The sequence below is a fragment of the Myotis yumanensis genome, unplaced genomic scaffold (assembly GCF_028538775.1).
Source record: "Myotis yumanensis isolate MYYU_CA2020_CCGP unplaced genomic scaffold, mMyoYum1.0.hap1 SCAF_17, whole genome shotgun sequence".
Taxonomy (NCBI): domain Eukaryota; kingdom Metazoa; phylum Chordata; class Mammalia; order Chiroptera; family Vespertilionidae; genus Myotis; species Myotis yumanensis.
In genome coordinates, this window is record NW_027223768.1 from 30,062,699 (window position 1) to 30,081,078 (window position 18,380).

An 18,380-nucleotide genomic window follows, 5' to 3' on the forward strand; every position below is an offset into this window, starting at 1 on the left:
TGCTTATGGAAATGGGTGTCAGAAAGGTTGCAGCTTGCAAATTATTGTGAGGTGATGGAAGGAGCGCTATCTGAAATCGGGTGGAGAATTACAGCGGATCTGACAGTCACATCAGAAGTGGCTGAGTGTAACTCATAATGCGCTGGGTGAACTGAGGTGGCTGGCAGAGGTTTGAAGTGTGTGCAGGTGTGCGTGCTGTGCGTTCCTCCTGGGCTCGGTGCAGCTGGGTACAGTTTTCTGCATTCACCTAGTGTTTCCTTGAAGACAAAATTGCAAATAAGCAAACACTAAATTGCATTATGCTTAAGTTGTTCCCTAATGTATCAGTCTCGATGGAAATTTGCATTTTCAAACAAGCATTACAGCAGAACTCACAGAACCTTGTTATTCTATTGAAATGAATTCAAACACAGGCAAAAGTAATCTATGACATTAGATATCAGGATGCTGGTTACCCCATAAGGCAGCGGTTCTCAACCTGTGGGTCGCGACCCCTGACCCTTTCACAGGGGTCGCCTAAGACCATCGGAAAACACATATGTAATTACATATTGTTTTTGTGATTAATCACTATGCTTTAATTATGTTCAATTTGTAACAATGAAAATCCATCCTGCATATCAGATATTTACATTATGATTCATAACAGTAGCAAAATTACAGTTATGAAGTAGCAACGAAAATAATTTTATGGTTGGGGGTCACCACAACATGAGGAACTGTATTAAAGGGTCGTGGCATTAGGAAGGTTGAGAACCACTGCTATAGGGGGTTGTGGCTAGAAGGCATGACAGGGAGAAACCTCTAGAGTGCTGGGTAGTGGCTAAACAGGCATGTTTGGTTTGTGAAAATGCATCATGCCACACACTTTACATCTGTGCACTTTAATCTGTATGTTATATTTTTAAATAAAATACACCTCTTTGAGGAAGGCTTCCTGGGATGGAATGAGATAGGAGGATGGGAGGAAGAGTAAACTGATAGAAGAAAGGGCAGTAAATGGATGGATGGATGGATGGATGGATAAATGGACAGATGGATTGAGGAACAAATAGAATAACAATGGCAGACCCCAAACTAATTTTCAACAGATTTGTTGAGACAGAATTAAAACACCATATGATTAGCCCATGTGAAGTGTACGATTCAATGGCTTTTAATAGACTTACAGAGTTGTGCCACCATCACAACAATCAATTTTAAAACATCTTATAATCCCCTCCCAAAAAAGAAATCCCGAGCTTAATAGCCATTGCCCTCTAAACTCCCATTCCTTCCAGCCCTAAACAACCACTAATATATTTTTATCTTCATAGATTTGCCTATTCTGGACATTTCATAGAAATGAAATTACACAATACGGTATGTGGTCTTTTGTGACTGGCTTCTCTCACTCACACTAATGTTGTCAACGTTCCCTATGTGATAGCATGTATCAGTACTTCATTGCTCTTTATTACTGAATAATATTCCATTGTATAGATATTCCACACCTTCTTATCTATTTACCAACTGATAAGACATATAGGCTGTTCCCACTTTTTTCACTATTATGAATAATGCTACTATGAACATTTGTATACAAGTTATTTATACTTAGGAGTGGAATTGCTAGGTCATACAATAACTCTACGTTTAACTTTGTGAAGAACTGCCAGACTATATTCCAAAGTGTCTGTTTTCTATTTTATATCTCCACAGGCAGTGAATGAGGGTTCAGATTTTCCACATCCTCGCCAACACTTATTTTCCATTTTGAGCTTGTTTGTTATTATAGAAACACTAGAGGCCCGGTGCACAAAATTCGTGCACAGGTAGGGTCTCTAGGCCTGGCCGGCAATCAGGGCTGATCAGGATCTTCCTTCTCCAGCCTTCCTTCATTCCGTGCCACCCCCTGGTGGTCAGCACATGTCATAGCAAGCTATCGAACTCCTGGTCAAACTCCTGAGGGGACACTTTGCATATTAGCCTTTTATATGTATAGATTAGTGTTTGTGAAGTGATATCTCATTGTGGCTTTGATTTGCATTTTCTGGATACCTAATGATGAATGTTGACTACCTTTTTCATGTGTTAATTGGCCATTTGTATATCCTCTTTGGGTAAATGCCTATTCAGATCCTTTGCCCATTTTAAATAGAGTTATGTGTCATTTTATTATTGAGTTGTAATAACTATATATTCTAGATAAAAATTCCTTATCAGATCATGATTTGCAAAGTTTTCTCCCATTCTAGTTACATTTTCACTTTCCTGATAATGTTCTTGGAATTAAAAAATTTTTTTTCTTTTAATAAACTTTTAATTTTGGAATGACATCATATTTACAGAAAAGTTGCAAAGATAATACAGAGAGTTCCCATATACCCCTCACCCAGTTTCTCCTAACAGCACATTTGTCAAAATAAAGAAACCAACATTGGTCCATTGTTATTAACTAAACTTCCTACTTTATTCTGATTTCACAGATTGTTCTTTTCCTTTTTTAAAATATATTTTTATTGATTTCAGAGAGGAATGGAGATGGAGAGAGAGGTAGAAACATCAATGATGCAATGATAAGAGAGAACCCTTGAATCATTGATCGACTGCCTCCTGCACGCCCCCTACTGGGGATCAAGCCCACAACCTGGGCATGTGCCCTTGGCTAGAATCGAACCTGGGACCCTTCAGTCGGCAGGCTGACGCTCTACCCACTGAGCCAAACCAGCTAGGGTGCCCACCAGTTTTCCTAATAATGTCCCTTTTTCTGTTCCAGATTCCAATCTGACATTCCACCTTGTATATTATAGCTCTTGATTTTTATTTTTTTACCATTCACTTCTTTTTTTTTAATATATTTTTTATTGATTTCAGAGAAGAAGGAAGAGGGAGAGACAGAAACATCAATGATGAGAGAGAATCATTGATCACTGCCTCCTGCATGCCCCCTACTGGGGACTGAGCCCGGAACCTGTGCATGTGCCCTGACCGGGAATTGAACCATGACTTTCTGGTTCACAGGCCGATGCTCCACCACTGAGCCACACTGGCCAGGCTACCATTTACTACTTTGTCCTCAAAGCACTGCAGCACATTTACCGTGTTTGCTTATGGCTGCATTGCAAGCACCCAGTATGACCACGGAGGCCTTCTCCTTCAAGCCATTTTGCCTGTAAAAATAAAATCTTAGCCTCATCTAGGCTCACCTGACCACTGTGCCTCTTTCCCCGAATCATTTAGGTTGGGATGCTTCCCAGATTTCTTATTTCCTTACTGTGTACTTTTGCTTCTTTTATTCGAGTTCTGGCTAATGGTAGCGATTTTTTACAGCAATGCAAAAGGTATGATCTGACCCTCCAGCCATTTTGTGGAGCAGCCACAACACATAATGAGAAAAGTAATCAAGAGGCAAGCTTCACATATGAGAAAATGAGTGACAGGTTACTGTTGGACACAAACGGAATGTTAAAATAGGACCAGAAACAATTTCATGTTAAAACCTGCCTGGTTTCTTCTAATTCGGTCAAAAACAAAACAAAAAACAACTTTCTGAGAAAAGGCCTGGCTCCCAAGACAGGCCTGTGTGACCACCGTTTGGCTGTCTGTCATTTGAAAGTCATCAAATAACAGCACCCGTTATGCTGTCTGGCATCGTTTAGACTTTGCATGATTGACACCCCTCAGAATGCAAACGATCCACTCCTGCATATTACAGCAACTGTGCTCACGTCTTTCCGATGCTCTCCGCACAGTGTTCCAGTCCCTGGCTGAGCCCTCGGCTACCTGTTTCCTTCGTCCCCCTAAAGCCACAGGTCACTCCCTGTGGTACATACCCTTGGCCCCTGGAAGACTTGTAAGGAACACCACCATCTTTTAAAACAAAATGTTAGATTTCCCTTTCATTTCACTAATAGCAGGCAGGTCTTATTAGTCTTTTTCCCCTCGAGGTCACATGAAAATGCCACTAGAGAAATAAAGCAAAGTCCTGAGACCTGCTGCCTAGAGACCTACATGGGGCTAAAATTAGCAGCTGCCTGCTTCTCTGGGCCAGAGCCGGCTGCTGCTGGAGCGTGACCATCCCCAGAGGAGGGCAGAGGGGAGCAGAGAGGCGCCGCGGGCATGGCGCTCACCTGGCCCCCGAGACTGGCTTCGAGCCTCAGCAGTTGGATGCTGGGCTGCCCCCCAAGTGGAGGATCAGCCCGGCCTGACAGGGTGACACACTTCCTGACCAGCGAGTTCTGTCTGCTGCTCTCTCTATCATCAGCATCATGGGTTGAGGAGGGCGCACGAGGGAAAGGTGAATATTAAGGCAGGTGGTCGCTGGAACTTTAGCTTTATTTTAAAATCCGCTAATTAGCGCCTCCTTGGACGGTCACTGTGGGTCCCTGCTTCTGCTCGCCCGTCTTCACTGACCACACTGCACACACTGAACTGGATCACCCAAGAAAGACAAGGTTTGCCAGCAATTAGCAGGTTTGTCACCTTCACTGGGCCCTCACCGGCCTCTGGCTCCGAATACCCTGCTCCGATGACTAGTCACCCTGGGGCACTGTCCTGGCGGGCGTGTGACTGTCCCCACCCTCAGTGCACGCTGTTGGGATGGTTGTCATATGGGCCATGGCTGGACAGTCAAGTCTAGCTCAGATGCAGACTTCAGCACTTGAAAAGGGAGCTGACCTGGACTCCTGTCTGCCCCACCAGGCCATCTCAGCACTCTGTCCCACCTTCCCACACCACACACCCTGTAGGACAGTGATGGCGAACCTTTTGAGCTCGGCGTGTCAGCATTTTGAAAAACCCTAACTTAACTCTGGTGCCGTGTCACATATAGAAATTTTTTGATATTTGCAACCATAGTAAAACAAAGATTTATATTTTTGTTATTTATTTTATATATTTAAATGCCATTTAACAAAGAAAAATCAACCAAAAAAATGAGTTCGAGTGTCACCTCTGACACGCGTGTCATAGGTTTGCCATCACTGCTGTAGGAGCTTCCTAGGCCTGTCAATACAGAGCTCTCCCAAGTGAACAGCAAAAACAACAGGCATTGGAGAAACCAAGATGGCGGCATAGGTAAACACGGGAGTTTGCTGCCTCGTACAACCACTTCAAAAATACAACTAAAAGACGGAACGGACATCATCCAGAACCACAGGAAAGCTGGCTGAGTGGATGTTCTACAACTAGGAGGAAAGAGAAAAGCATACCGAGGCTCAGAGGAGGCGCAGTGCTGAAGTAAAATACTAAGGTTCGGAGTGCATGCGGAGCGGGCTGGAGGCTGAGGGCGCGGTTGTTTTCAATCGGGAGGGAGTCTCAGGCTCTGAGCTCCAGTTCCGGGCGAGTCTCTAAGGACCCAGACTCATACGGGAGAAGCGGGACTGTCTGGCATCGCTCAGAACCCTAGGGCAGCTTTCTCTCCGTGGGGCTTGCAGCGACTACTGGGACACTGAGAAGCAGAGCCTCTGAGGGCAAGACTGAGAGCAGCCATAATTGCTAACCCCGCCCTGTTGATCCCGTGGGACCCGCCCCGCCCAAGCCCTGCAGGGAGGCTTTTGCTGGATAGCCTCAGGCAAAGGCTAGATTAGCACCTCCCTAGAGATCCAGGAGCCAGGAAGCCCAGAGGTCAGAGTGGGACCATCCAGCTTTAAGCTCCGTGGAACCATAAAAGACACACTCAGGAGGCAGACTCAGTGAGCACCAAAGCCCCATCGAAGCAAGTCTAGCCCCAGAGGGGTGTCTCCAGCACAGAAGTTCTCCCACCGCAGACACAGCTGATTCTCACAGCCAATTGACCTGGAGGTCAATTCCTCACAGTGATAACTACAACAATCAAGGCTTAACCACAACAAGACTGTGCACAAAGCCCACAAGGGGGTGCACCAAGAGTGTCTACCTTAGGTAATTGGGACACTTAGCACAGAAAGGCACTCTATCGACACAGCGAAGCATAAAAAAATGCCGAGACAAAGAAACAGGACACAAACGACAGAATTGGAGGAAAGCAAACTGTTGGATATAGAGTTCAAAACCACACTTTTAAGGTCTTTAAAGAACTGTTTAGAAGCCCTCGAAAAGACTGGTAAGACCGCCGATAAATGTAGTGAGATCCTCAAGAAATCTAATGAGACCCTCGATGTTGTGATAAAGGACCAACTAGAAATTAAGCATACACTGACTGAAATAAAGAATATTATACAGACTCCCAACAGCAGACCAGAGGGTCACAAGGATCAAGTCAAAGATTTGAAATACGAAGAAGCAAAAAACACCCAACCGGAAAAGCAAAATGAAAAAAGAATCCGAAAATATGAAGATAGTGTAAGGAGCCTCTGGGACAGCTTCAAGCGTACCAACATCCGAATTATAGGGGTGCCAGAAGATGAGAGAGAGCAAGATATTGAAAACCTATTTGAAGAAATAATGACAGAAAACTTCCCCTACCTGGTGAAAGGAATAGACTTCCAAGTCCAGGAAGCGCAGAGAACCCCAAACAAAAGGAATCCAAAGAGGACCACACCAAGACACATCATAATTAAAATGCCAAGAGCAAAAGACAAAGAGAGAATCCTAAAAGCAGCAAGAGAAAGAAAATCAGTTACCTACAAGGGAGTACCCATACGACTGTCAGCTGATTTCTCAACAGAAACTTTGCAGGCCAGAAGGGAATGGCAAGAAATATTCAAAGTGATGAATACCAAGAACCTACAACCAAGACTACTTTATCCAGCAAAGCTATCATTCAGAAGTGAAGGCCAGATAAAGAGCTTCACAGATAAGAAAAAGCTAAAGGAGTTCATCACCACCAAACCAGTATTATATGAAATGCTGAAAGGTATCCTGTAAGAAGAGGAAGAAGAAGAAAAAGGTAAAGATACAAATTATGAACAACAAATACACATCTATCAACAAGTGAATCTAAAAATCAAGTGAATAAATAATCTGATGAACTGGTGATTGTAATAGAATCAGGGACATAGAAAGGGAATGGACTGACTATTCTTGGGGGGGGGGAGAAAGGGGTGTGGGAGTGAGTGAAGAGATTAGACAACAATCGTGCACCTATGGATGAGGACAGTGGGTGGGGAGTGAGGGCAGAGGGTGGGGTTGGAACTGGGTGGAGGGGAGTTATGGTGGGAAAAAAGAGTAACTAATGTAATAATCTGAACAATAAAGATTTAATTAAAAAAAAAACACACACACAAAAAAACAGGCATTTATTTCTCAGCTCCTGAGGCTGGAAAGCTGGGTCCAGGTGCCGGCAGGCCCTGCTCCCTTCGAAGCCTCTAAGCAGGTTCCTCTGCTGCTACTACCAGGCTCGGGTGGCCCAGGCCTCTGTCGCCACCCCGTGTGGCTTCACATCTTCCCTCTGTGCACAACTGTCTGTGTCCAGATTTCCTCTTTTTTTATAAAGACACTCATCATTTGGATTAGGGAACACCCTGATGACCTCGATTTAACTTTATTCCCTCTACATAAAGACCCCATTTCCAAATAGGCTCACATTTTGAGAATGTGGGGTTAGGTCACAGTATTTTGGGAGAACACAATTCAATCCATAGCACCCACTTTGCCATACTCTCTTCGGAGGTTCTCCTTGCAAAGACTACTCCACAGCAGCGGGTATGGTGACCAGGGCGGCAGCTGGCAGGTGCAGGAGTCACAAGCCAGTGCAGAGAAAAATGGTCTGGCTGAGGCGCCCATGCCTGCGACGCAAAGCCCGGACCCCCTCGGACAATCCTGGGTGGTACTAAATAGGTGCTCCCCAAACAGCATTTGTTTCTCTCTGCATTTATTTCAAGACAATGGAAAGTTTTTCTCCGTGGTTTTGAATCTCCTTTACTGAATAGTCCCGGAAATGCTTGCCGGCCCTAATTACACTCAAGAGAGGTGGCCAGCTGTTGGATAAAATTCCTGAGGCAAAGGACAGTCCCCCTGGAATCCACTCTCTGATCTTTACCACAAAGAACTACAGCCACCTAAGCTGCAGCCTTAGTTTCCAGCACTGAGCAATGTGATGCACTGTAATCACAGGCCGCCAGCTCTCCCATCAGCCATCCCGAGACCACGTGGTTTCTCAGGTAATGCAGCTAGCATGCTCCAACAAATGGATTACCTTCCACTGCTTTCTTGGTTTCAGTAAGAAACAAGGCTTATGAGCAAGCTAATGCAATGTGGGAGCAAGCCTGAAAGCAGGACCTCCAACACCCTGGTGTTGATTTGCCTGGTGAGCAAGAATCCTTCACCAAGAGAGGAGGCTCAGAATAAAAATAACTGTAGGTGTACAGACTAGCAGCCAGTGGCCAAACCAGCCAGCAGCCCCAGGATAGCCTGTCAGCTCCAAAACCTGGAAGGTCTGCTTCCTGTCACCACCCAACCCCCTACCTGGACAATAAACAAAGAGGAAGACACCATCTCCAGCTTCCAAAGATGTTTTCTGTACCAATATCCTGGAATAAGGCAGCGAGAGTCTCTGCTCAAAAGACATACGGAAACACAGGGGAGCCCCGGAGAATTGTCTCCCAGCATAAACTTAGGGGGGAAAAATCTTATAACAAAAAACATACACAGAATCTAGGGGCTTAAAATATATGGACTGTCTCCAAACATTGTCTTGAAAATACAGTGTCCACCAGGCAGCTCTGTTCCCCTGGAGCTGGCGTCCCTCTCTACACGGCTCTCCATGCTGGTGGCAAGCGGGCGGCCAGCAGTTCAAGCCCAGTGTGCTGATGCCTCTGCAACAACCAAGAAAGGAGAACTTCTCCTTCCTGACGTTCCAACAAAGACTCTGGAATTGCATCGCATGTGCAGACAGACCACACTGGTCCCGGTCACACGTGGACCCTTCATCTTAGATGTCAGTGTGACCCACCATAATGACACAGATTCAGAGTGGAGTGGGAGAGATTTGTCCCCAAAGGATGGGGACACATCCTGAGCAAGGAAAACCGCAGCCTCCCCCTATACTACTCCCTACCCTCATGATAGCCAATCCCACATTTCTTCTGTGAAATCCACATATTATTTCTTTTTACAGGCAGATTCTCACTTTAGGAAGGCTAGCGGCATATCCAAATTGCTCTTTTATCATCAAATCTCCTGAGAAAGAAGCTATTCAAGTGATGCCACAGAAGGGATGTTCTGTGAGACACAGGAGGAGTCGGACAGCAGGGGAAATGATGGCAGGAGCAGAGGGACAGGGAGAAATAATTTAAAGGTGCCCACTGCAGGCTTTGAGGAGGAGGAGGCGAGTGAGCCTCTGGCTTCTGGAAAAGCCGAGGAAACAGATTCTCCCCGAGAGTCCCCAGGAGGAACCATCTTGCCAATGCCCTGACTTTGGCTCAACACTTTTTAAACGTCCAGTAGTGACTCGATTGCAGATTTCGAGCTTCCAGAAGAGTAAGAGACAAATCTGTGCTATTTTAAGCCATCACGTTTGTAATCATTTGTTACAGCGGCCACAGGAAAGGACTTCACGTGGCCACATAAAGCCAGCGGGTCTGCTGCACAAAAGAATTTGCCCCAGAGCTGAGACACCTGGTAGTGACGACTCGCTAGATTTTCCCTCTGTTACAAAAATGTTACTAAATTCCACATTAAATATTTTTAATTCTTTACACGTTTTTAAAATGTTCAGTAATGATTTGAGGAGACAGTCTGGTAGAAAGGGCGTCCGATACACACTTCAGACTGCCAGGCACTCACTCCCCTTGAATACTCGCTGGCATGCACTGGCACGGCTGGTGCTGAACTAATCTGCACCCATTGGTGGAAACTATAGGAATCGCTGCACGCAGTCACGCAGATTAATAATATAACTTCCAGGATGCGTGCTCACTTCAGAAACTACACATGCACCACCATCCCAAGTGACTTCCTGTCAGGTACAGGTTGGGAGTTCCTCTGCAGGTACCTTTTGTATACGGAATATTTATCACGTGGTCAGCAGCTTTGTTATATAGCTAGCTCAGTTAGAGAATAAAGGGGACTTACTCAAATTTTAAAAATTGTTTTGGTGTTATTTCCATTTCTATCGCCATATTTGTAATATACTTTCCCCCAGTTTTACTGCGATATAATGGACATTTAACACTGTATTGGTTTAAGGTGTACGACATAATCATTTCATTATACTTTTGAATATCACTCTGCATATACATGATTTGGGGCAGGTAGATGAGGGGCCAATGAGAGGTAGAGACTTCAAATATTACCAGGTATATGCTAATATATCAGTAAAGATCAAATTATTTTATTTTTACCTGGTTAACTGTGTCTAAGCTATACCAGTCTTTCCTTGATATTCTACTCAAAGACACTTGAAAGGTTCCCATATCCCAGGTTAAATGAATTCACGAAAGCTCCTAGTTAGCAGGAAAAGGTTTTACACAACCTCACAGAAAGGGTTTAAATCCACTGATTCCAACTCCCTCCCAGACCCTTCAGAAGTTCTCTCAGGTGCAACACAACCCCAGGCACACAAACCCCCGCTCACTACCCGCCATGCCTAGTGACTTGGGGGAAAACTGATGCCCGAGACATCTGGGTGCCCACCTGGCACAGAGTAAAGAAGGAACCAAGGTTTCAGAAAGGCCTGCAATTCAGATTCCAAGAATGGCCGTAAATGGGCCCAGGTGTAACCATAGATAAACCGCTTATCCTGCATCTACGCATCAACCTCACCACCAGCACAATGGTGGGCAGCTCCTGCTCCTCAAGCTGTCCTAGAACTCACAGAGGCTCCATGGCGGCTGGAACTGAATCTCGCAGGGCCAGGCGAGCTGCAGGTGAAGGTCAGGGCTAGGAAGAGCCGTGAGAGCTGCAGGTGAAGGTCAGGGCTAGGAAGAGCCGTGAGAGCTGCAGGTGAAGGTCAGGGCTAAGAAGAGCCGTGAGAGCTACAGGTGAAGGCCAGGGCTAGGAAGACGGCGAGACAAAGTAATCACAAAGGAGGGCCCCCTAGACGTCGACATCTGCCCTCCGTCTCCTCTCATCAAAATGAAATTTCACTCCCAAGAATTTAACGAGATATGAGGGAAGGAGTTTCTATTTAACCACGGCCTTCCAAACCCTCCAGGGCAGTGCCCAGCTCAGCTTTAAATGAAATGCCTGCCCAGAGCCATCTGAGTCAGGAGACGAGTAAACGGCCCGGACAGGCTGGAATCAGGGAGAAAATAGATTTTCCCTTCTCCCAGCCAGTGATGACAAGCAGACAGGGGAGTGCAGGGGCTCCGACCTGTGTGGGGAAGGACGAGCCGCTCTCTCACTGTGATCTGGAGGGGAAAGGACCAAGTTCCTCTCGCCTGGACATGGGGCCACTTCGGGAGCTAAGTGTTGAGACGGAGTTTTCCAAATTAGAAAAGGCAACAGGAGGAAAAACAGTGCGAGTGTGTGTGTGTGTGTGTGTGTGTGTGTGTGAGAGAGAGAGAGAGAGAGAGAGAGAGAGAGAGAGAGAGAGAGAGAGAGAGAGAGAGAGAGAGAGAGAGAGAGAGAGAGAGAGAGAGAGAAGGGAGAGAGAGAGAAGGGAGAGAGAGAGAAGGGAGAGAGAGAGAAGGGAGAGAGGATGTGAGTGTGATGAGAAGGCAAGATGGAGGTTTGGTGGATCCACGTCTCAACCAAGCTCCCATTCCTGCAAAACACAGATGCAGATTCCAGTGCCCCACCTCCCAGGAAATGACTGGGTCACCTTTTTACAAAACCCAGGGGCTGAAGGGCGCCGCTGATTTATGGAGACTGGTCCTGCATATTTGAAGTTATAACAGAGATATTTTTGAGTTACAGGGCAGTCGTCGGCTGCTTGTCCAAAAATCACCTTAGACTTCAATGTCAAGGATTTAAGGCAGACATGAGAAAGCTCCTTCCATCAACAAGCGCTTCTGAGAGCCAGAGTTATGTAAGAAGCAACCTGCATTTGCATCTGCAGAGCATGACACAGCAGGCTGGGGACCAGATCCCTAGCCACATCCTTCTCAGACCCCTGGACCAGCGAGGCTCCTTCTACACATACACATACACATACACATACACACGCGCACACATACACATACACACGCGCGCACACACACACTCCTCACGCGCGCTTGTGTCTAAACACTCACATTCCTCAAGCTGCTTAAAGTAAACTTCAATCATAAAAGAACGGCAAAGACATAGATTATTTTTCCTCAACTGCATTAATTGAATAATACATCTCCAACCTCTGCAGCAGAGATAACACTCGATAAAAATGGTTTGTGTGTGGGCAATAGTGTGGTGAAAGCCTGGGGCAGGGTAGGGGCTGGGTCAGGGGTGGGCAAACTTTTTGACTCGAGGGCCACAATGGGTTCTTAAACTGGACCGGAGGGCCGGAACAAAAGCATGGATGGAGTGTTTGTGTGAACTAATATAAATTCAAAGTAAACATCATTACATAAAAGGGTACGGTGGGTTGTTTTTTTTTAGTTTTATTCATTTCAAACGGGCCGGATCCGGCCCTCGAGCCATAGTTTGCTCACGGCTGGGCTGGGTGGAGGGGGGCAAATAGGAGGTAGGGGAACATCTGTCTACAATAGGATATATATATACTTTTAAAGTATATCTGAAATAGAATTCCCTTACCCTTTAGGCTCTTCCCTGCCTCTATTTTCCCTTAGCATTATTCACCTTGACGTCACTTATTCCTGTAATTTCTCTCTCCCCGCATTGGAATATAACTTCTACATTTGCAAAAAAAAATGGTTTGTGTGTGACACGTACAAGAGGTCAGCGTGTCCACCCCTTGGCTGCACCGTCCACAGTCCTGGACAGCAGGGCTGTATCACAGCAGACAGAGAAGGCTCTGACTTTACAGCCTCATATCACAGTCCCACTGAGACCAGGAGAGGTTTTTACATAAGCTACTAAAATAAGCTTTTCAGCTTAAAGCAAACAAATCCGAGTCTAAATTCAGTGAACTGGAGGCAAGAGAGATGCTGACCTTAAGTCAACTCCGCCGGGCCAATCATGAGAACCTTCTAGGGACGTCAGCGGTGCTGGGAAAGGCTCTCTGAGAGGTAGTGAGGCTGTGCCTTGCATCTCCTCATTGAGCCTTAACCTCCTGACACCTGACTGCCCCTTCCTGCTGCTCCAGGACCCACAGGTAAGACCCGTGAGAGGAACCAAGTGCTGCCAGCTCCTCCCTGTGCCTGCGGCAGGTCCCGCCCAGCAAGGCACAGAGGGACATGGTGGTTACCCCCAAGGAAGGGCCACCTCCCCTTTAAGCCTGGAAACCTAGACACTGTGCTTGAATGTTCTCCATCCCCCACGAACAGCCTTCCCCCATCGCTTCATCACATCTCCCTCAGTGGGTACACATGGGTCCTAGAACAGGTGCTGCTCGGCAGCCTGAGGGAGGAGACCAGAGGCTACCAGCCTGTCAAACTCCCGGCTCGTTCATCAGCAGCGACAGGTTCAGGTGGACAGTGCTGTATCTGAAACTTTTGGGGCCAGAGGTTTCTCAGAATTCAGATTTTTGTTGTTTTTATTTTAGAAAGCTAGTATACACCCCAGCAGGGTCTGAGGAAGCATCCAATGAACTCATTAATACACGTTCATATCAAAATCATGAATATTCATACTAGTCTTCTAGTTAGGAATAAAAAAATCCAGAAGTCTCAAGGGCAGGCGATTTGGCACCATCCTCCAGGAGATATAGAAACTCAGGGACAAAAAAACAAAGACCAGACAAAATGGGGCAACTGCCCAAACCCCAGCAGACATCCCCTGACGCAGAAGGCCTGAGACGGACCAGCTGAGCTGAAGAATCTCCCACACAGACGATACCTTCTACGTTGAGCTGCCCTGGCCCCAGACCCGAGAGAGAAATAAGCCCATAGAGCCCCCTATATTCAGAGAATCAGTCCTCGGACCCCGGCACCTGGCTGCAAGGAGGACACAACATACACCAGGTGTAGACCCTAGTGGGCCCCACACGGCGGCAGCAGACACTGTTTCCAGAGCCCTGACCCCATGTGACCCATGTGAGCGGCGCAGGGCAAATCACACTTTGATCTTTCCGGCCTTGAGGAGCAGAAAGAACATTGAACAGGCTCTGTCTTTCTCTCTGCCCCGTTAAATGCCAGCACCCCACCTTCCCTCCCCACCCCCCCCACCCCCATCCCACCGCCCACCTGCTCCCTTGCTCTGTGCTCCCTGACTGGCTGTGTCCACTCGCACGGCCTTACCTGCCACCTCCGGGCCCTTGGCCCCCACGATGCAATCATTTAGCCCCGCCCGCCTCTGCACTCCCACTTACGTTCTCAGCGGCCTCCGGGGCACCCTTTCCCGCTGCGCCACTGCCTGGGAATACCCGCGTTCTCTCCCACGGAGCACCCAGGTGCGCTTAAGTTGGTCAGGGACTGGCCCTGGCCAATGGGATGTGAGCACAAATGCCACGGGGCAACGTCACTTCCGGCGGCAGCAGGGGGTATTTAGTGCCTGTGCAGCACGCCCCCGTCCCTTCCCCTCCGTGATGCCAGGACAAGGCGGTGGAGAATCAAAACAGAAACCTCCTAGGGCCGTGGTCGGTAAACTGCGGCTCGCGAGCCACATGCGGCTCTTGAGTGTGGCTCGTCCTAAGCCTTAGGAGTACCCTAATTAAGTTAATAACAATGTGCCTACCTATATAGTTTAAGTTTAAAAAATTGGGCTCTCAAAAGCAATTTCAATCGTCGTACTGTTGATATTTGGCTCTGTTGACTAATAAGTTTGCCGACCACTGTCTAGGGGTCACTGTGAGACGAATAACTTCTATGGGGAACAGTTACCGGGAGCTGGGAATTAGCTGACATGGCGGCGAGTGTTAAGGACCCCCATACACCTGCCTTGTCCACCTGACCAGTTCCTACTTGTTGTGCTTTAAACTCCATGTCACATGCCGCCTCCTCTGGGAAGTCCAACCTCCAGGGAAGGTCGGCCTCTCCTCCCTGACCTCATGTGTCTGGCAAGCAGTTACCTGAATCTATGGACGCATGTCTGTTTGCAAGTTTGGGCCCCACATTTGTGGGTGCTTCTCCCACCCCCGTAGTCTCGGTGCCTTGCAAGCTGTAAACACTCAATATGCTTGATTGACTGAAGCAAAAATCAGAGCCTTCTGGCTCACGGGGCCAGCAAACCACAAGTCAGCATTTCCCCGGAGCCGTAGGTTCTCAGCATTGTGCTAGGTACGGTGGTTGGTAGGAGGCAATATCAGGAAAACACTGTCACCTAGCAGCATTTTTTAATCTTTAGGTCCTCTGCACCCATTATCTCCCATCTATTAAAGGATGGCCTCCTCTAGAAAAATACATCGTCTTTCAGGAACGATCAGCTAAGACATTTCTCAGAAAGGAAGATAAACGAGGGGCATTGTGGTGAGAGGAAAGCCGAACAGGGTCCTCTCTTGGCACCCATGAGCCTGGCTCAGCCACGCCTGCCACCGTGTGCAGGTGACAGCCTAGCCATGCAGAGTCGCATCATCAGGGTTTGGCAAAGCTTCCCAAACCAAAGGTGCAAAACCCCGCCACTGGTCAGGGAAACAGAACAGAGGGAAGTGGCTGGAGGGACGTGTCCTGTGAGTACTTCCCTTTCTCCCAGTTCTCTAAAGGACATGCTGCAACGCTTAGTTCCAGCCTCAGGGAAATGGTGACCTTAATTAAATGGTGATCAATTATTAATGCAATGTTTTCACAGTAATTCCCACAAACTAGCATTTTACCTGCTGCAGGTGTGCCTTTACTGTGGCCACTGAGAGGAGCCACTTAATGTGCGTGGATCATGCGGTCGTCTGGCAGTGCTGGCATCCCGGTGTGCAGACAAAAACATCCCCGACAGAGAGCTGTGGCAACCAGTGCCACACCCACAGCTGCAGGAGAGCAAGGGGAACCTAGCACATAATCCTAGCAGGACTTTCAGAGTGGTAAGTGGAAGAAGTTTAGACTCTGCAGTATGCTGAAGGCTGGTATAGACAGACAGTAAGATTTTTTTTTAAGTGAAAAAATTGAAGAGGAAATTGAGCAGAATGGAATGGTACAGTTTGGGACTGTCGGGACAGTATATTTTTTAAAAATATAATTTTATTGATTTCAGAGAGGAAGGGCGAGGGGAGATAGAAACATCAATGATGAGAGAGAATCATTGATCAGCTGCCTCCTGCATGCCCCCTACTGGTGATCAAGCCTGCAACTCAGGCATGTGCCCTGACCAGGAATTGAACCATGACCTCCAGGTCCATAGGTCGATGGTCAACCACTGAGCCACACCGGCAAGGCAGGACAGAACATTCTGATGTTGAGCGTCACATGTCATACGTAAGAAGTACCTCAAAACACAGGGCGCTGTTCCTGGCTGGTATTTTTATAAGTCATATGCCATAAATAGAACAATGAATGCCCCACCCCACCCAAGATACCAAGTGCCTATGTGGAAAGCAAGAAATTGACTGAAAATAGCATTGCCCGGCAACTTACCTTGTATGAAGATCCTATTCCAGTAGATCTTCCCAACTTGGTTGCCCCCAAGAAACACCAGGTTGGACAGGATGAGTATGGAGGTGGAGCACGAGGCCAGGGCAGCGTGGAAGCGACGGCGAGCCCGTGGGGAGAGGAACTGGACCTGTGGGGAAGGCAAGAGCACCTCATTGCACGGTGGAAAGTCTAAGACTGACACGGCATCCAGCCTTCCTCCGTCAGCAACCCAGGGTGCTTCCCCCAGAGCCTGGACTGTTACTTAAATTAAAATTATTATTTAAACAGGTCTCAAAACTTCTATTCCCGCAACATGCTCATTCTGGTCTAAGGAAAGAAGTGCCACACCCCCAAGTTGTTACTGCCTCTGACCCAAATGAGCTTTCCCCGGACACGTGTAACACAAGTTCTGAAGCTAGTTAAGCTTTAGCTGGAATGTCTCTACACATCTTCTGCATGTACCTCTATAGGCACAAGAACTGCTGAAGCTGTTCTCCATGGTAACAAGCACAACTCCATGTAACCAGGTCCAGATCGGGGCGATCTTCCAGGCCAGTTTACTTGACCATGGGGAGCTACCCCATGGCTCTACCCACTATTAGGAGGAACCTTGTTAAGAGGGCGCAGGAGAGCAGCTCAAGCCAACTCCGTTCCTAGAATCGGAGCTCTGGTTCGCCAATGGTGAGCTGGCAGCACCTGAAATACATGGAACTGGAGAGATGTTTTCCCTAATGGATGCTAGAGAATTCTGCTCATCCATCGAGGTCTTCCCTCAACTTTTCCCTCCCCTTTTATTACCTTCGTGAGGATGTCATCAAGTCAACCAAGCCTTGCTACCTCAGCCCTGACGTTCTGGGGGCCTCTCGAGTGCGGCCCCTGCCGTGGCTGCAGTGTGTGGGCCCCGTGAGCACATCGCAGGGGCTGTCCTTTGAGGTTGTGTATTTAGAATAAGGACTAGGTATAGTGCAACAGCCCGACACACAGGGCCCCAGGGATTCTGACAAATACTGCAGCCTAATCCAAAGACAGAAAAGAGAGGAAGCGAAGTGTCCTCCTGAAACCTGTCCATCTCTGGGGTGGTCACTGCCTCCTGATTCCAGCTGTATCCATTACACCTGGAATTCTGAATCGGCCGGATTCGTGGCAGGCACAAAGCACTAAGCAGGAAGCTGACTGGCTTTGGGGGCCCCTTCTGTGCATCACCTGTGGCTACTGTGCAAACCTCAGTCAGGGTCCTCTGAAAACCCAGAGAGATGACTTCCTGACACCCCCCTTTCTCTCCTGCAGGCCCAGCATCTGTTCTGCCCGCTCAGAGCTGCTACCATGCATCTCCCATCCATGGCTCTCTCCTCCTGCATCACCTTGGAGCACGGCCATCCTGCCCCATCTGTGAGCGTGAGGCCTTCTCACGCGTGAGCTGAGCAGTGGGCACTGACTGGGCCGTCTGCCTGGATGTGATTGTTCTGGAAAGATCTTCAGTGATGCTGATGCGTCCCTGGTTACGGGCCACCAGACAAGATGACCTCTGGTCTCTTTCCCTGCTCTAAGAGGCCACAAGCACGTCCAGGCGAGGCTGTCAAACACGACCGGATGAGATAATTACACAGAATAGAAGCTGGTAATGAGAGAGAAATGGGGAGAGAGCAGGCTCATAACCCAGCCCTCCTCACCCTTGAGAGTAAGGAGACACTGATCTACCAGTTCCTGCATTTTAGAGCAGAGGGAGGTATTTTCTGGGTATTACTTACTCAATTAGCAGTAAGTGGGGAGGCGGGATGAGAGGAAGCAGGGAGACAGCAGGGAAAATCCAGAATAATAAATCAGGAAAATATGAATTGTTTTAACTGGCATAAATTGTGTCCAAATAATTCTCTCCAGGGAGAGGGACATTATAACACATTTGATTTCTGAGGGACCCCATGGGTCAGATACTCTGCTGCA

General features: G+C 47.6%; 1 protein-coding gene across 2 annotated transcripts in view; it reads right to left on the reverse strand.

The window, feature by feature from the left end:
• The window catches only part of HHAT (hedgehog acyltransferase), a 163,543-nt gene that overhangs the window by 21,016 nt on the left and 124,147 nt on the right, over positions 1-18,380 (reverse strand). For both annotated transcript variants that reach the window (XM_070395775.1, XM_070395773.1), the window contains exon 11: positions 16,443-16,587. In XM_070395775.1, the coding sequence (XP_070251876.1) occupies positions 16,443-16,587 (145 nt within the window). The remainder of the gene's footprint in view (positions 1-16,442; positions 16,588-18,380) is intronic.